A 16,071-nucleotide genomic window follows, 5' to 3' on the forward strand; every position below is an offset into this window, starting at 1 on the left:
GAGGAAGCAGCTCCAGTCCCCACAGTATGAGAGTGTATCTAAGTCTGAGCACAGCTGGCTGGGGAGTGTCTCCTACATTAGTCAAATAAAATAACTCCAAGCAATGTATAGCACAGCTAAAGTTTTCTTCCCCCTGTTCAGGGCCTCATACTGGATGTCACATGCCCTCTTTCTGGACATTATAGTGTTTACTCTTTGTTTCCTTAGGGAGCAATCAAATCACTTGATCAACATGCAGTTTAGTACAGCAAGGTCCATAAGCATTCATGTCCAGGGCTCAGCCCTTTCCCACTGAAGGCAGAAGGACAAACTTTCTCTGGTCTGTTTGGAAGCTTGCGAGTTCCAAGTCAGCCCAGTGAAGTTTTTCACACTAGTTTTATCTGCCAGAGTGAGTTTGCAATCTGCTGTATCCCTCCTGAGCCCCTACTGGTATGTGAGAGCCTAGAGGTGGGTCTACCACACTGGTAGCTTTTAAAGGTAACCACAGAAGGCAGCTGTTCTGCTCCCATCTTCTGCTGGCCCTCTGGACTGGTAAAAACATTGTGCCAGCCTGTAGAGTGGGACAGCTCTTAAGTGTGAATTAATGACCAGGTTATAGTGAGGAGACTTCAACACCCTCTGTTGGAAACCAGATAGAAATCTCCCAGGACCCCGTGCACACAGGCTCAGAGGCAGAAAAGAATGCTTGTGTTGGTTTGAAATCCTCGGAGAAACTGAGATACATAAAGTCACACAGACATGAAGTGGGAATGTAAGTTTTCATTTTAGGTAAGTAAAAATATGCCTTAAGTTCCTTAAGCAAATAAAGAGACAGTATTAGTTAATAGAAAAGCCCTAAAGTCCAGTTTACAGTTCAGGAGCATTATCTTTTACAAATTTAACTAAGTCCTAGACATAATACATTACATTTCTAACATTGCTAGACAGAATAGATGGGCTAAAGGCGTAGGCCTTGTGTAAGAAATGAGGACCATTGTTCCACAGCTGTGTTAGACCAGAGTAGGTGCGAAAAGACAGTAATAGCATCGTGTTTGTAGCTGATCGGATGATTTATGAATGGAATGCATTGCAACAGGATTGCTGCTGCTGCTGCTTGGGACATGGGGACTCTGTGCTAGAAGGCTTTTTGCATAATGGCATGGACTGTAGCGCTCTGACCTTTGTGAGACTGTTCTAGCCATGTAATAAAGTACTTTACACCAAGCAGCAGCCTCTCTTGTTCCTGTTGGCCCGCTCAAACTTGATAACCCTCCCTGCGCTGGAACTTGGGTGCAACAGCAGCAACAGCAATGGAGTTTTAGCCATATCTGATGTAGGTTTGGAAGCCTGAGGGGAAACCTGCCTAAGGCAGAAGTGTATGAGAGGTTTAAAGGGTAAAGGCAGCCTTCAGAATAGTTGCCACCCTTTGGTGCCTCCTGATCCGCTATGACCTCTGATTTTGCAGCAAGCCACTTTCTTCTTCCCTGGCAGAGACTCTGCTCATCATTGCTCACGTTGTCTGAACGAGGGGTGTCTTCTCTGCCAAATCCCTTCATGTTTCTTCTGTGAACCAAATCTGACTTCCATCACTGTGAATATTTAATCCATATGTGATGAAATAATGACATTTCTGCTCATAGGAATGCTAAAGGGTCAGCACCAGGGAGAGTAGATAAATGAACTCGAAGACAATGCTGGACACAAATACATCTAGGCTGAAAACCCCCTGAAGGGACAAGTAGCAAGGGACCAGATTCCATGAACCTGAAACCCCTTTCTATCCTGATTTCCAAGTACCAGCACACAGAAGGCAAGGAGGGAGAAGACATGCTTGTGTTTGCAAGGTCTGGAGTGTGTCTTTGCATTTTTTAATGGTAATCTGTTTCTTATTATTGCAAAGTCCAAGGACACCGTGTACTGACCTGGAGTAATGCTGTGTGCAGCTGTGGGAATGATGTCAGTGTCCTGCTCTTCTGTGGACACGTTCTGGGGGCTGTTGAGAGACAGGCTTTGGGAGCTGTTTGCAGCCTGGATCGACATCCCTTCAAGGCAACATCCTCAGCGGGGTGCCAGACATCCTCGTGCACCAGGAGGTGGCAGCCATGCCCAGCTGTCCACACCAGTCTCCATCCCACGCCGTTTGTCCTGCTTCCTCTGCTATCAAGGACAGATCCTCTACAGCTACCTGGATGTGCCTGTGCCTTGTTCATGGCTGCAAACCATGGAGCGTTCATCAAGTGAGACTGGGGTTTTCAGCCAGCACCAAGGCCCCTGCTCTGGCTGCTCCCTGCAGTCTGGGGAGGAGATGCCCTCCCAGAAATCACAAGCCCCCATTTCTCGCAGCTCAGGCAGCTGGGACAGGAGGGTATATGTGCCACGGTCCCCTTGAGAGCTCCGCTTTTGCCCAGGGGCATATAAAGGGGAACAACACCCAGAATAGCACACCCACAATCTCCATAAGGCTCTAAAGGTAAGTGGTCCTCAAAAAATATATCAGTAGTGAAATGTTCACTATATGCACAGTCTACAAAGCAAGAAAAACATCTTAGGTTAAAAAAGTAATGTTGCTGCCTAATAGTCCCCCCAGGGAGTTAGTCTTGGCAGAGAAACCTAAAGAGTTTGAGGTTGAATTAATTTAGAAAGCCAAATTAAAGAATATCTTGTAACAAACTATGAATTGGTATTTGTGAACAGAAAATATGCAGTTAAAACAATCTCGTGCATGAAAGAGCTAAATTCCAACAGCTAAATCACATGGATTGATTCTGGAGTCCACTCTGAACTTAATCTGATTTCTGTTCAGAAGAATCTAAACATAGGATGTATTCTTAATGTAGTTCATGATTCTTTGCATTTACTCATTGCATTTTTTTCTTCTCCTGTACAATGTCACCTGTTGTCATGTTTCAACAAGTATCTCTAACTCCTGTTGAAGCCTCAGTCAGAATTTAAGCAAAAGCCAGTATCTCAATTCCTTTTTAAGAAAATGCTAATTTTATTTCCCAACATTTTCACTGAGAAGGACAATGCTGTTGTTCAGGCCAATACCAAAAGTTGAAAGACAAAGATTCTTTATATATCTTTGCTTCTCTTCTTGTTTTGTGAAGCATATTGGGTAAGCCCTTCTGTGTCCAGTGTGGTCACTTATGAGTCATGAATGGGCACAATAGGCTGGCCATCAATGAAAGAAGCATCTCAAATAACTTCTGAGATTTTTGGCAGTGTTTCCAAAGTACCCGAACAGTTTATCTGCCTTGATATGCTGGGTGACACTGTCAGTGACTTCAAAGCTACAAGTAAAATTATGAGGACAGTTTAATATTTCCAGGTTGTGCCTCCAGAAACCAGAAGAGATGACACATCCATCCTCTGTGTCCAGTTTACCTCCTTCACCCACATGATACCAAAAAAATGACAAAACCAGGTGTTTGTTTGTATGACCTTTATTTGTATAAATAATGTGCACCATATGAAACAAATATACAACACCATGCTTGCAAATTAATGCTTTGCAAAGGATTCTCATTGCTATTCCTGGTCGAAATTCCTCAAGCTGAGGGTGCGTCGGGAGCATGAAGTTGTAGGAAGCTCGCGATGCACCTGGTTGTGACCTCTCCTAGCAGGAGGAGGTCCTGTAGGAGTAGGGCTCTCTGCTGTCCTCCTGCAGCTGGCCTAGCACCAGAGGAGGTGTTCTGAGGAGCCTCCAGCCTTAGGCAGAAAGAGGAACAGGATGGAGCAGAGAACTTGCAGCCATCATGAAGGAAATGGCAGAGCACACCCAGAGCGTGGGACACGCTTAGCCTCGTCAAAGCCTCAGGAGGTTAGATTGGAGAGGGCAATCCAGCTGTAATTTAGGTGGTGGGAAGGTGGTGGTGAGCAGGCATGTACTATGAACCTGTATCTTCAGCTCATCAAGACTGTGTCCCTCAGAGCAGGAGCTAAAGGGGTCCCCTAGTGGAAACAGAGTGATTGCCAGGCAGGAGGATGGTTTGATTTTTGCCCCTACAGAAGATATCTATTTACTGGCTGAAGAGATTTGCATATGCCAGGATTTTTTTTCTGGCCAGCTCTCAGTACAGTCACTTAGTAGACATTGCTGGCCATATTATGGGCAGTAAAAGGCTTGGAAAAACAGAAGACTGTGGGAGTGTAAAGGCGCCTCCAGCAGAGGCAGTTGGCTGTGGAGGGAGCATATTGCATGTCTGGTCTAGGGGGAAACGCTCAGAGGATGAAGAGCGCTCCACACAGTGGTGCTCTGCACACAATCCACTTAGACAGACCTGCTGGGGAGGTTTTCAAGCTGAGCTGCCTGGGCTCTCAAGGACTCACTTCAACACTCTCAGCTGAGCTTTCCAGTAGCTGGCCAACTTTGCTGTGAATACATAGGCTGCACCACTTCAGTTGTGACGGTTTTCTACTTCTTACCAACATCCAGAAAGACAAATAAACCACTTCACAGGGGAGGACACAGAGCAGCTGAGTGTAGTGCAGCTCTAAGAGCCAAAAAATGCGCTCCCTGAATCATTCATGAAATGTGCAGGTCGGTGCAGTGCCAGTGAGAGCACAGTCACACAAACAGCTTTGCAGGCTGTCTGTTCCCACCTGGGCAAGGCTTAACCCAGAGCTCCATTTAGTGGATCACCTGGATTAGCTCTGCAGGGACTGAGGGAGGCAAATCACTCTGTCACTGCAGTCCTGGCTATTCCCAGTTAGCAATGGATAAGGTGTGAGCCTGGGGAAGGTGTCTTCACAAGATCAGCCTAATTCTCCTTGGAAACAAAAGGTAAGGATAGTCTTATCTCTAGACACAGGGCTGGAAGGAGGAGCCATGTAAGGAGGGGAGAGGAGAAAGGTCTGTTGTAAGGGAGACGGTTGCAAATCAAATAAGTGTTTACGGAATCTTCTGATTGCTGATGACTTTCACTTCAAAGTCCCAGAATTTTAAAAGCATCTCGTAAATCATCTACTTCATACAGCGGCTGCAGAACAAAATATAAATGGTAGGTCAGTTGTCAAGCGAGCAGAAACCCATGAATATGAGGAAGGAATGGCAGGAGATGGGATGAGATGTGGAAGAAGGGGAAGCGAATGAGGAGAGGTGAAGGAAGTTGGGGGAAGAGGCATGAGGGATGTGGAAGATGAAGACACATGAGTGAATGAAATGGCAGATGGCAGGGATGAGCAGCAAGAGCAGAGAGGAACTGTAGTGAGGAAGAGAGGAGTAATCTGAGGGAAGAGGCACTGAAAGGAGAATTGGTCCTTACCAGGAGGATTCGTCGGAGTTTCCTGGCAAGATGGACAGAGTTTTCATGCAGTCCCTCCCAGCCTTTGAACGTCTGTTCCCTGTTCTCCACAAATGTGTTCCAGCAGTAGAAGAAATCTGTGCAAGGTACAGTGGAGTTACAGGATGCTCAACAGGACACTGACCTCTCCTAGGATCACTAAATCATCACGCTCTGCGTAATCTCTGGCTCCTCGCTCTACCTTCTCCCCCTCTCCTGGCTCTCCCTGACGGCCCTTAGTTCTCCATCTTCCCTTGCCTGCCTGCACAACTCACCTTTGAAGGTCATGATAGCAATTTGCGCCCCCGCCTTGTGCAGGCGCCTCAGCCCCTCGGGCTCTGCCTTGCGGTCCTCGCAGAAGTAGAGGCGGGCCATGAAGATGCGGAGGGTCAGGTTGGGGTAGGAGCGCAGGAAGTTGGCGATGTGCTGGGCGCAGTCGTAGCAGGGGCTCCAGGAGGTGAACCAGGTGATTCGGTAGCAGCGTCCCGGGTCCAGGTCCCAGGCCGCGATGTAGCGCAGGAAGAGCACCTCCACGTGACAGCCCATCTTCGGGAAACGGGAGAGACGGCAAGGCGTGAGGCGGCGGGGAGGGAGCAGGGCGTACGGGGGGCCGGAGGCGGGGGTGGCGTGGGTGGGACGTGTTCTTGGCTCAGCACACACGGGGAGAAGGCGGGGGAGTGCTCAAAGGCCAGACGAGCGCGGGAGGGCACCGATGCGGAGGGGCGTACAGACGGGACGGGAGGGAGGAGCGCGCGTCTTGCCGGTCACGCGCTCGGGGGTAGCGCGAAGCACGGCCGCATCCCTCAAACGGTGCGTGCCAGCACAGCGCCCAGGTGTGCCCGCGCTGCCGTCACAGCCCTCTGCTCCCTGCTGCCCCAGAAACCGGAGCCGCGGGCACCTCAGAACAGGATGGCAAGGCGTTCCCGTACCTGGTTGCGCAGGTATCCGAAGTCCAGGGAGCACGAGGTAGCGCTGTCCCGGCGCTTGACGACGTAGCAGAGGTAGGTTTCACGCCGGCCCTTGGCCTTGCGCAGGTTCCTGAAGTTGTAGAGGAAGAGCCTCCTTTGCATGAGAATGCTGCAGGAGAAGACAAGAGAGAATTTACATTAGCCCCACCCTGCAGACAGCAGTTTACCATGTCTCTGTTGAGGGCTCGGCACCAAAAATATCCTCGTCGCATCCAAGCCTCTCGGTGCGAGAAGGGTGTCGGTGATTTGCATGAAATGTTCTAGGGAAAGGATGCAGACGTGACTCTGGGGATGAAGCAGGTGACCTTGTGAGTGGAAATGGTATGTGAATTGATAGTGATTAGTCAAACAGCAACTATGGCCGGGCAGAGTGTGAAAATATCTGAAAATATACGGAACATGGACACCAATGAGGAAGAAGAAGACCTGTGAAGATGAGAGGGTGCGGAGTTCAGTCATCAAGAGATGTTATTTTTGCTATATGAAACTCTGAAAATCCACTGGGGCAAGGGACGGATCAAATTAGAATCTCTCCAGAGAAGACTGGACTGAATGTCTTCCGATCACTGCCTGAAAGAAGAGCAGAGCTGAAAGCACTAGGGGGAAATGCCATCCACTAGCTGATGGAATATATAAAGGGTAGGCATGCAGACACCTCTCTAGACCCAAGTGCCATTTCCACAGCAGACCGGCATCAGGACTGGCACGGGCCTGCTCCCATGCCCAGGGATCCTGCTGGGGAGAGGCAGCAGGAGCACAGGGAGGGTGTAAAGTAGTGATACAGGGAGGGTGTAAAGTTAGCCATATCTAACAGCCTTGCTGCCAAGTGGAGGGACACAGGCAGCTGGGTTCATTGAGGTGAGATACTCACCTCCCCCGCAGCAATGCAAAACAGAAGTGAATAGGTTAAAAATAATCACGTCCTTTGTCATCTTTTCCCACTGTTAGGCTGACGTTCAGCACAAAGATGGGGTAAGTTCAAGAGATACTGAGCTGGATTTTCAGGAGGATTGCTAGTGAAGTGAAGAAAAGGGGAATTTGGGTTTTTTAGCAATTTAAATCTGAGAGTCTAGGCACATATATGCACCCTCCATCTGTTTGCCAATGTCTCCATAACGCTTGAGCACTGCAGAGCACTTAATGACCAGCTAACAGGCATCCTCTCTGCTCCTCCAGGAGCTTCTGTCCCTTGTGCACCCTGACACACGGCCACCGCATCACAGGTACCCATTCATACAGTCATGCACACCCGCTTGCCTTTTGTTACCTAGTGGCCGCTTTGAGGTTGTGTGACACTCCCTGCTGCTCCTCACCTGCATCAGACACATTCTTCTTCAGGCACCCTTGCTCCCCTGATTGTGCCACAGACAGGCAAACAACTCTTTCCTGCCCTGTCTCCCTCAGCCTGCAGTGCAAAAATACCTGTCCTGCTCACACAGAAAGAGGAAGCACACACACACACTGTTATGCCATGCTTTATGCAGACAGGCTTCTGCAGGAGCACATCACATGAGGACATGTCTTCTGTCAGAAGAAAGTCCATAGAGAAGACTGCACACACTCAAGAGGGTAAAGCATCCTCATGAAGTATTTCATTAAGCCCAGCACCAGTCTGAGGCCATTCCTGGAGGTCTGTCCCGTAAGCACTGTTGCAGTCCTGCTCTGCTGGGCTTGCAGGTTGTGTCAGGAGGAGAGCACGAGCTGATCCCACTGCATTTCGTCACCCTTTACTCTGGCTGTTCATGCTGTGTGCGTGTTTCCCATACCCACTGGATGTTCTTCATCATCTCTCTCACAATTAGAGCTGACTCACTTCCTACCACCTTAGAGTCACCCAATTTCCCTGCCTTTGTACAAACACTTACGAAGGGACACCTGTGTATATTCCTAACACACACACACACACACACACACACACACACACATTGGTCTCCTCCTAAAATTATCAGCCGGTGGTTCACTGCAGGTTTCTAAGTCTTAGATGTGTTATTGCAGGGAAATGGAAAAGACTGTGCCCCGTAACAGAGATGCTGGAGAGGGGATCTGTTCTGTGCTGACAGATCCTTAGGTTGTCCAGAAAGGATACTCCAGAAAATTGCACAGGTGTGATAGGCCAGAGGCTTGCAAAGCACTTACCTGGGGTGTGCCACAACTGCAGAAAACAGAGCAGAGGCACTGTGTACAAGGCAATTGCTTACTGAGGAAACATGAAGAAGCCAGGTGAAAACCAACTACAAGTATGTTGATGTTTCATTAAAACCCATACAGAAAAATGCATTTTCATCACATCAAAAACATCAGGGAAAACAAACTTTCCCCTTTCTATTTTTTTTTTTTTTTTTTAAATTTTGGGCAAAACCATTTACTTTCAAAATGCTTCTGATTCTTCTAATTGTTCCTTTTTTTCATCCCATTCCATTTTTCTCTATTCAGTGTTTTTGCCCTGCAGAGTATCATGTGGATGCAAATAAGAGTGAAGAACAAGAAATAACCCCAAACCACAGAAAAATAAAATTACGATTATTTAGATTATTTTTCAGTTTCAGAACAAATTGAAGACAATTTGAATCACAGAAGACATTTGTTCAATTAGAAATGTTCATTAACATCAGTTCTTTTTCTCCCTTTCCTCTGGAGTTCACCGTCCCAGGCTGGTTTTGTTTTTTTCCCCCAGGGAGGATTTCAGAATATGGCTAGTGCAAACAGAGTAATGAATGAACAGGTGTTGTGCGGAGCAACTGAGCAGACGTCAGGTTAGGTGTAAACTGCTGGATGCACATGCAACTTCCATGGCTATAGCATAGCTCGAGGGAAAGCAGCAAGGACACAGGAGCTGTGATTATACCTGGGCACTGAAGAAGCAGCCTGAACAGAGATCTTCTCTTCAAATAAAGATTCGTGAAATCAGAGTGAAGCCCTCTGAGTGTGTGCACAGTATGCAGTTGTGGAGAGTGATTAGTCCTAATAAGCTCACAGAGTAATTGGCAGTGCAAGTAGAGGATTGAGGCGCTTAAGCAGCAGATAGCATCTGACTGTTCATCCTTCTGTTACCATCCTTTGTTTCTAGAAAAGAAAAACAACGAAAGGAAGAGAGAATAACCTCAAGGAAGAAATGACAGAAAGGGAAAACAGTACAGGTAGCAGACAGTCAAAGAGAAAGAACAACAGAGACACAGAGATGCAAGTTGCAAGAGCAGGACTGGCAGGGAGTTAGATTAGTGAGTCAGATGGGGAAGGGGAAAGGGATGGTCAACACCAGAGGGAAAGCAAGTTAATTCTGACAGAAAGACTCTCATATGAGTAAGAAACTGGAGGCACCCATTTTACCTGTCCATGACTCCCAGGGTCTCTCTCAGGTGATGGGAGTACAGGGAGGTTATCTCGCAGACTCTGCCAGTGCAGCCCTTTGACCTGATGTACAGAAATGTGGCCTGGCCTGTGTGTCCCCTCCCCATTCACCCCTATCTACTCCCTGCTGGCTGCCATCGGGGTGTGGTTGAGGGAGGAGTTAGAAGGGTCTCAAGAGCTGCAGAAGCTGAAGAGAAAAGTATTGAGATGCAAAGGGGCATCAGTTCTGAAAGATGCTGAGCACCCATTGGTCACCACCCCCCTTTGCACTGCCTTCTGGCCCCCCCTGCCTGCAAAATTATTCTGAAATAATATCAATAGCACAACAAGGCAGGAAACATTGTCTAGTGGTTAGAGGGGGGCGTGAGAGCTTGTGTACCACTAGTGTGAATACGGGCAAAACCACACCATCCCTCCGGGCTTCGCATCACGCAGCTGTGCAGGGACGGTGGTGCCCCTGCCCTGCTCCGCCACTGAGGCAGCTCCGTGCAGCAACCTGGAGCCACCCTGCTGGAAGGAGCTCAGGGAGCACCAAATTGTGGGCAGACTTTCCCCCCTCCTCTGTGACCCCCTGGAAGGCCTGGAAGTTGCATGGAGCGACGCTGAAGCTGAAGACGAGAGTGACAGGGACCCAGGTCCCGGGGGTTCAGTGGGGAGCAGCTGGCACCTGAACATCGCCACGGGTGTCTGAGCCCTGTCAACACGCCAGAGCGGTGGCAGACCTGCACTGCAAAGCTGTGCACAAAGCACCAGTGGGGAGCGACTCTGGGCCTGATGCTGCTGTTCCAGGGGGTACTGGCACCAGCACCGAGCCCTGCCGGTGGCAGGGTGACAGGCAGGACCCCCTGGCTGAGGTCTGCGCTGTCACTGCCAGGCTGGCACTCAGCTTGCACACACTTTGCTCTGCCAGCACTGCTCTGGGCTGCCCAGGCTCTGCTCCTGCCCTGGCACCCATCCCCTCTGCAGGGCTGAGGGACATCTAAGGGATGGGGCAGTGCCTTGGGCTGGGCAGGGCACCGAGGAGGCAGCCAGGGGACATTCTGCTTCATTTCTGCCTCAAGTGGCGCATGGCTGAGAAGCAGGGCTTTTGTTTACCTCATGCTAGGGTAGTTCTTCGTTTTTTCTCTGCTTGATTAACTTTCCTTATTAATTTTACTGGTTTTCAGAATGCTAAGGCTTTGTGAAACCAGTATATGCAAAAACATGCAAAGGAGAGATGAGCTGCCAGAACAGGGCAGACTCTCCAGCCCCAGCACTTGGGGAGGACTTGTTTTTGAGAGCAGAGAGCATGGCATACTTCAGGAAAAGGAGAAGCACTCCTTCAAGGCCCAGGCTTGTGCTGTCCTACCCCTGTGGGAAATGCCTGGGTAGGACACATGCTCGATGAGCACACATTTTGGCAGCTGCGTTGGTCTCAAGAGCTGCGGCAATTATCCTCCTTGAGGATCTGACTCCTAGTGTTTGACCAAAGCTAGAAGAGACTGAAATCCTTGAGAATCCCTGTCCTACTTAACAGAGTCTAAGAGAACACTCTGGCTAATGAAACAACTGTCTCCTTTCAGCCTTTGCTCTAGTAGCACCTTGTGACAAATCTCCTAAGTCAGACCAACACATCACACTTTAATACTAGATTTTCTTTTAATAATTCAAAGAGGACATTTGTTACGCAGGACATCAAAAAAAGAGAAAAGCAAAAACAAAAAAAAAGCAAAGTCCTCTGGGAAATCTGCTTCTTAGAGACATGACTGTTTGTGTTTCAGTCAATAAATCAAAGTAAATTCACATTTATTTGTGCGCTGGTTCTCAATTTTCATAGCCAGAAGATTGCAGAAAATTTTATATAAAATGTTCTGCTTTGAAAGGAGTCAGGAAATATCTCCATGGCCAGCCTGGTCTTCCCCATAAATTTAATTGGTGCAAAATTATTTTCTCAAAGGTTTTATATGTCAAGTCTCATAAAATGTATAAATAGATCCTTTCTCTGGTCCTGCCTGCAAGTGGAATTTGTCCTTCCATGTTTAAGACATGTTCTTTCCCTTAAATGCTGAGAGTTTCTTTGCTCTCCAGAGAAATAAAAAAGAACGTATGAACAAATGAATGAACTATAATTAATGGGAAGGCTCTCAAGTCTGAACACTGCTGTAGGCTTTCTAATGCCCTTCATTTACACTGGTAACTTCCCTCACATGTGAGGTGCAAGTGCTCAAAGTCAGTGGTAGAGATTCTCTGCCTCTATCTCTAATCTCCAGAGCAGAAACATGCTGGTGTGGATGTGTTTTAGTGTCTTGTAGCAAGTCTAGGGGACATTTCAAGAGGGAACTTCAGTTCCTATGCAGTTCTTCCTAAAACAGGAGCTGCAGTCTCTTGCCACAGCAAGATTTTGCTCATTAGCAGATGTCATCCCTGCTCTGGCTAAAAAAAAAGAAAAGTTTGTTTGGAAAACGGTGGAAAGGTCACTGATCCCTGATCTGGTTGCTTGTCCAGCTTTCTCCCTGATTCTGTAGATTGCCAAATCTGTTACCTGTGTCAAGCATATGCTAATGCACAAGGAGATATGCTGACCACTTCAGCTTTCTGTCCTTTCTGCTCAATGAAAACCTATTTGGAGAGGGACCTGAAGATGCGAGAGAAAAACACTGAAGGTGTTTCCATCACTTTCTGATCAAAGCCTGGGTCAGTTAAAGGCTGGTAGGGAAGGCTGGAGAGGGTCCCCGTGCTGCTGTGTTTGGAGTGTTATCTAGCAAGAGGCACTGCTCCATCTTTTTGGGGTCGTGGAAGGGTGTTCTAGCATCCCTTCAAGTTTCTTGTGCTTAGGGCTTTATTTTCTGTCTTGGAGTGAGAACGGAGAAATAACTGCTGGCTGCAGAGCAGTGGTCAGGTGTAAGGTGGGATGAGAGGAGGAATGCCGCCATTACTTTTATGAAAGGTTCAGAGCAAATTACCAAGAAATTAGACAGCAAAAATACAGTGAATAATTTAAATTACCTAGCCCCAAAGCAGAAGAGAGGTTGCTTGTTTAGTCAACAGGAAGTCATGTGTTGGTGCATGCCATTATAAATATATATTTATTTTTTCCATTCACCCTTTGCTCAGAAATCTCCTTTTGAAAGTGGCGCCTCTATCACCAGTTGGTTGGTTTTACACTGATCAAAAGAAACACAGACACCTGCTTCCCCTGGCCTCAAGAGAAAACCTCAAACAGAAAAACTTCCTCTGCTCCACAAGTGCTGATGCACCAGAGCCACTGACTTGCACAGGGACCCTGAGCAGGGGAATGGCAGAGCTCCTTGCAGCCAGGCACTGGCAGATAAATAAGCTGTTATGCTCATTTATTATAAGCACACAGAACATGCTCACTTAATACGAGCCCATACTCAGCGTGAGGCTATGGATCAAAATGCTTATTTATTGCACACACACGCATTGCACTGTGTCCACTCCACTAAGATTCGCCACCCTATTTAGAATGACACACCCAACACTGAAGGAGTGCACGTGCTCAGACACCTCTGCCAGGCACACCACTCCCATTACTCCAGTCTTGGGTGCAAAAAAAAACCTCCACAGCAGATATAGAGCAGCTTGCTGTTAGGACATGGGGCAGAGAGCCTTTTCCCTAGAGCTGTCTGCTCATCCTGTGATGCAGCTGTGGATGCCATGCCTGGGGAGAAGGTTTCAGCCGTTGCACTACAAAGCAGTGATTTTTGCGGAATATGCAGCACCACAGAGATATATAAATGCTGTGAGGATGTGTGTTGAGGTCTGCCTGGGGTGGACTTCACCAGAGAGGGATGGTGTGGTCATGGGGTTTGCAAATGCAAAGCTAAAGCACTGTGGGGTGAGTGTCACGGAGGCTGCATCTAAATTAGACAAGAACAGGGATTCCAGGTTATGCGAGGGAAGAGGGAAGTAAAAGAGGCAGGAGTTCAGGATGTGTGGGAGAGTGGATTTGCAAAGCTTACACGGCTGCATGCTGCAGGATTGTCGATGATGGCACTGATGCAGAATTGAGTTGGGTTGCTGGGTGTGCACTAAGGTTATACGTTGTTGTGTGTTTTACTAGTAATTCAGCTTTCCAGGCTTGCACTGCAAAATCATTACCTGGAGACTTGACCTGCAGTTTATTTTTGTTTCACTGTTGAGCTTTGTTTTGGTGCTGGGGGATGAGGCAAATTAGGGCGAAACTATTGAATTGAGTATACATTTTTTAACCGCAGCACTTTGAGTGCTTCTCATTCCTGCCCTGAAGCTCTCTGCCAGCCCAGCCCAGGGCTCTTTACAGGAACTAATAATCCTTCATTCTGGCCCTCTGACCCCACAATTATTTTCTCTCCCTGCCTGTATTTGTACCCTCCACCATGTCTCTAGGCCACAGCAATTCCAGCCCTTGCTACCAGAGACTGACACCAGCTGGGATCACCAGCAGGAAGGCAGGAAAGGGGCTAGATTGGGTTGAGGAGTTTGAGACCTAGTGAATGGCTTCCCCATCATGAACACAGATAAGAAATGTGATCAAACTCCACATACTTATGCTAAATGTCCTCTAGTGTGTTCTCTGCCTTGAGGCCGTGACATGGTTGGGAGCTTATCTCATTTACCGAAAAGCAGACTCTGTGATGAGAGCAGAACCTGCCCTCCCCATGTCGAGAGCTGGGGGTAAAGTACCTACCAGAGCTGCTTGCACCCTGCTGCTTCCCATTGCAGTGCTTGCAGCCTCAGCCTCCAGCACGCCCTGCCCATGTCCCTTGGCTCCTGACTCTGTGCTGACCTGGAGAACACCCTCTGTGTGCTCAGGGGGCTGCAGCCTCTGTTGCAGGCGCTACTCCATTCTCCTACAGCTCAGCCCCATGGTCTGGGAGCCCCGCACCCTGCTTCAGATCACATCTTCCCCCTCCTCAGTGGAAGTCACTGGCTCCATATCTCTGCAATCATCTGCTAGCCACAGGGAGAAACTTGGTTTTGCACTGCAGTTTTTCACAATGAGGCTCACCTTCTAGCTGTGGTTATGGTTTTGCAAACCAGTGTTGCTTGTGATTAGCTGGTGTTTGTGCAGTGCTGCAGCTCTTGCTAGTCAGTGCAAAAAGACCTTGCACCTGGGGCCTGGGTGGTAAATCCTGATTTTAACTTCCCCGTTGTCTTTGGAGAAGTATTTTGTTGGAGAGACAGAGACAGAAGTCTTGGGAATTCAGTAAAAGAATCTCATGTTGGATGTTGCCTGGCTGTCAGTCGTGTGCCGAGAACCTCACAGTTGTACGAGGTTTCCTTGGCTGGAAGTCCTCATGAGGGTCTCTTGATCTTGCACTCACATACACTGCCAGGTCATTTGCTTTTGCCCAGTCTGTGCTCAACATGGAGACACCAGGTCCTCTCCTCTCTTCTATCACTTTTGTGCAGGTACAGGTAAGGCACAGGCACATTTACGTAAGGGTGGCTAGCTTGGTCCCGTTCCAATTTGAAAAACTGGGAACAAGGCCAGAAAAACTTTTAGACTGGAGAGGCAAAAATCTACCGTGAAGCAGTGCCCCTGGGGACTCTCAGGGAACAGAAATGGTGAAGAGGTTTGCAGAATGGAAGAGTTCAGCCACCTTTCCTAAGCTGGACCCATGAGGGACTACCAAGAGAGCAGCTGACGGACAGTGGAGCCAAAAGAGACGGTGTGTGATGACAGTGCTGGGCTCAAGCAGAGCTGATGAGAAAATCACTGGTCACCACAGCACGGAGAGTCTCAGGAGCAGCTACACTCATGCTGCAGCAGGCAGAAAAGAAATGCTTTTGAAGGTGCCAAGAAGGCAGCGAAGGCCAAGACCCAGCTGGCCCTTGACTGGCACTGCCATGGAGCCTGGATTAGCTCTGGCTGGGAAGAAAGTCCCAAGGAAAGCCAAGATGCTGGCAGCCAGCATGGCCAAAAAATAGCTACAGAATATGAAAGCTGACAGACCAAAAGAGGCAAAGATCCAGCTAAGGGCAGAACAGTGAAACCCAAAGCAACCAAACCCTAGGCAGAGAAATTGAAAGTGACCGCAGGGTGAGAAGGTGGTGCACAAGAAGTAGATGCTGCGTGAGCACAGAAAAAGTGGCCTGCTACAGACTGCAAATCCTTTAATTGAACCGCTGATTTTTTTTGTCATGTTTTGCATTTTTTTAACAAAACTTCCCCAAAGGAAGAGAATCAATTTCAATAATTGTAATGCCTTGTTTGGCAATTAATCTTCTGCTTTGTATTAATTAAAAGTTTCTTCTTGTCATTTTGTTCAGTGGTCTGCAGTAATATTGGAGGGGAGACAGAGTTTGCTCAAAGATGCACAGCAAAAATAATAGAGGCAGCAGATGAAAGATGTAATAAAGGAATTTCTGATCTGACATTAGGAAACTATTCTCCATCTCAAGTGTGGTGCAATATTAGAACAAGTTGTGGATTCTCCATCCCCATCTGAATTTTTCACAATTCCCTTGGACGAGGCTCTGAGCAATCTGAGTAGCTCTGAAGTTAGCTC

At 48.0% G+C, this 16,071-nt stretch overlaps 1 protein-coding gene across 1 annotated transcript; it reads right to left on the reverse strand.

Moving 5' to 3' along the window:
* Nucleotides 1-4,904: 4,904 nt before the first annotated feature.
* AICDA (activation induced cytidine deaminase) lies at nt 4,905-6,355 on the reverse strand (the record flags this gene model as incomplete). The annotated part of the gene is made up of 4 exons (XM_040055214.2): nt 4,905-4,958; nt 5,244-5,359; nt 5,537-5,807; nt 6,191-6,355. Coding segments are annotated over 4 exons (606 nt in total), but the record flags the coding sequence as incomplete, so codon positions are not given.
* Nucleotides 6,356-16,071: the final 9,716 nt, after the last annotated feature.

This window comes from Hirundo rustica, chromosome 2 (assembly GCF_015227805.2).
Source record: "Hirundo rustica isolate bHirRus1 chromosome 2, bHirRus1.pri.v3, whole genome shotgun sequence".
In the NCBI taxonomy this organism is placed as follows: domain Eukaryota; kingdom Metazoa; phylum Chordata; class Aves; order Passeriformes; family Hirundinidae; genus Hirundo; species Hirundo rustica.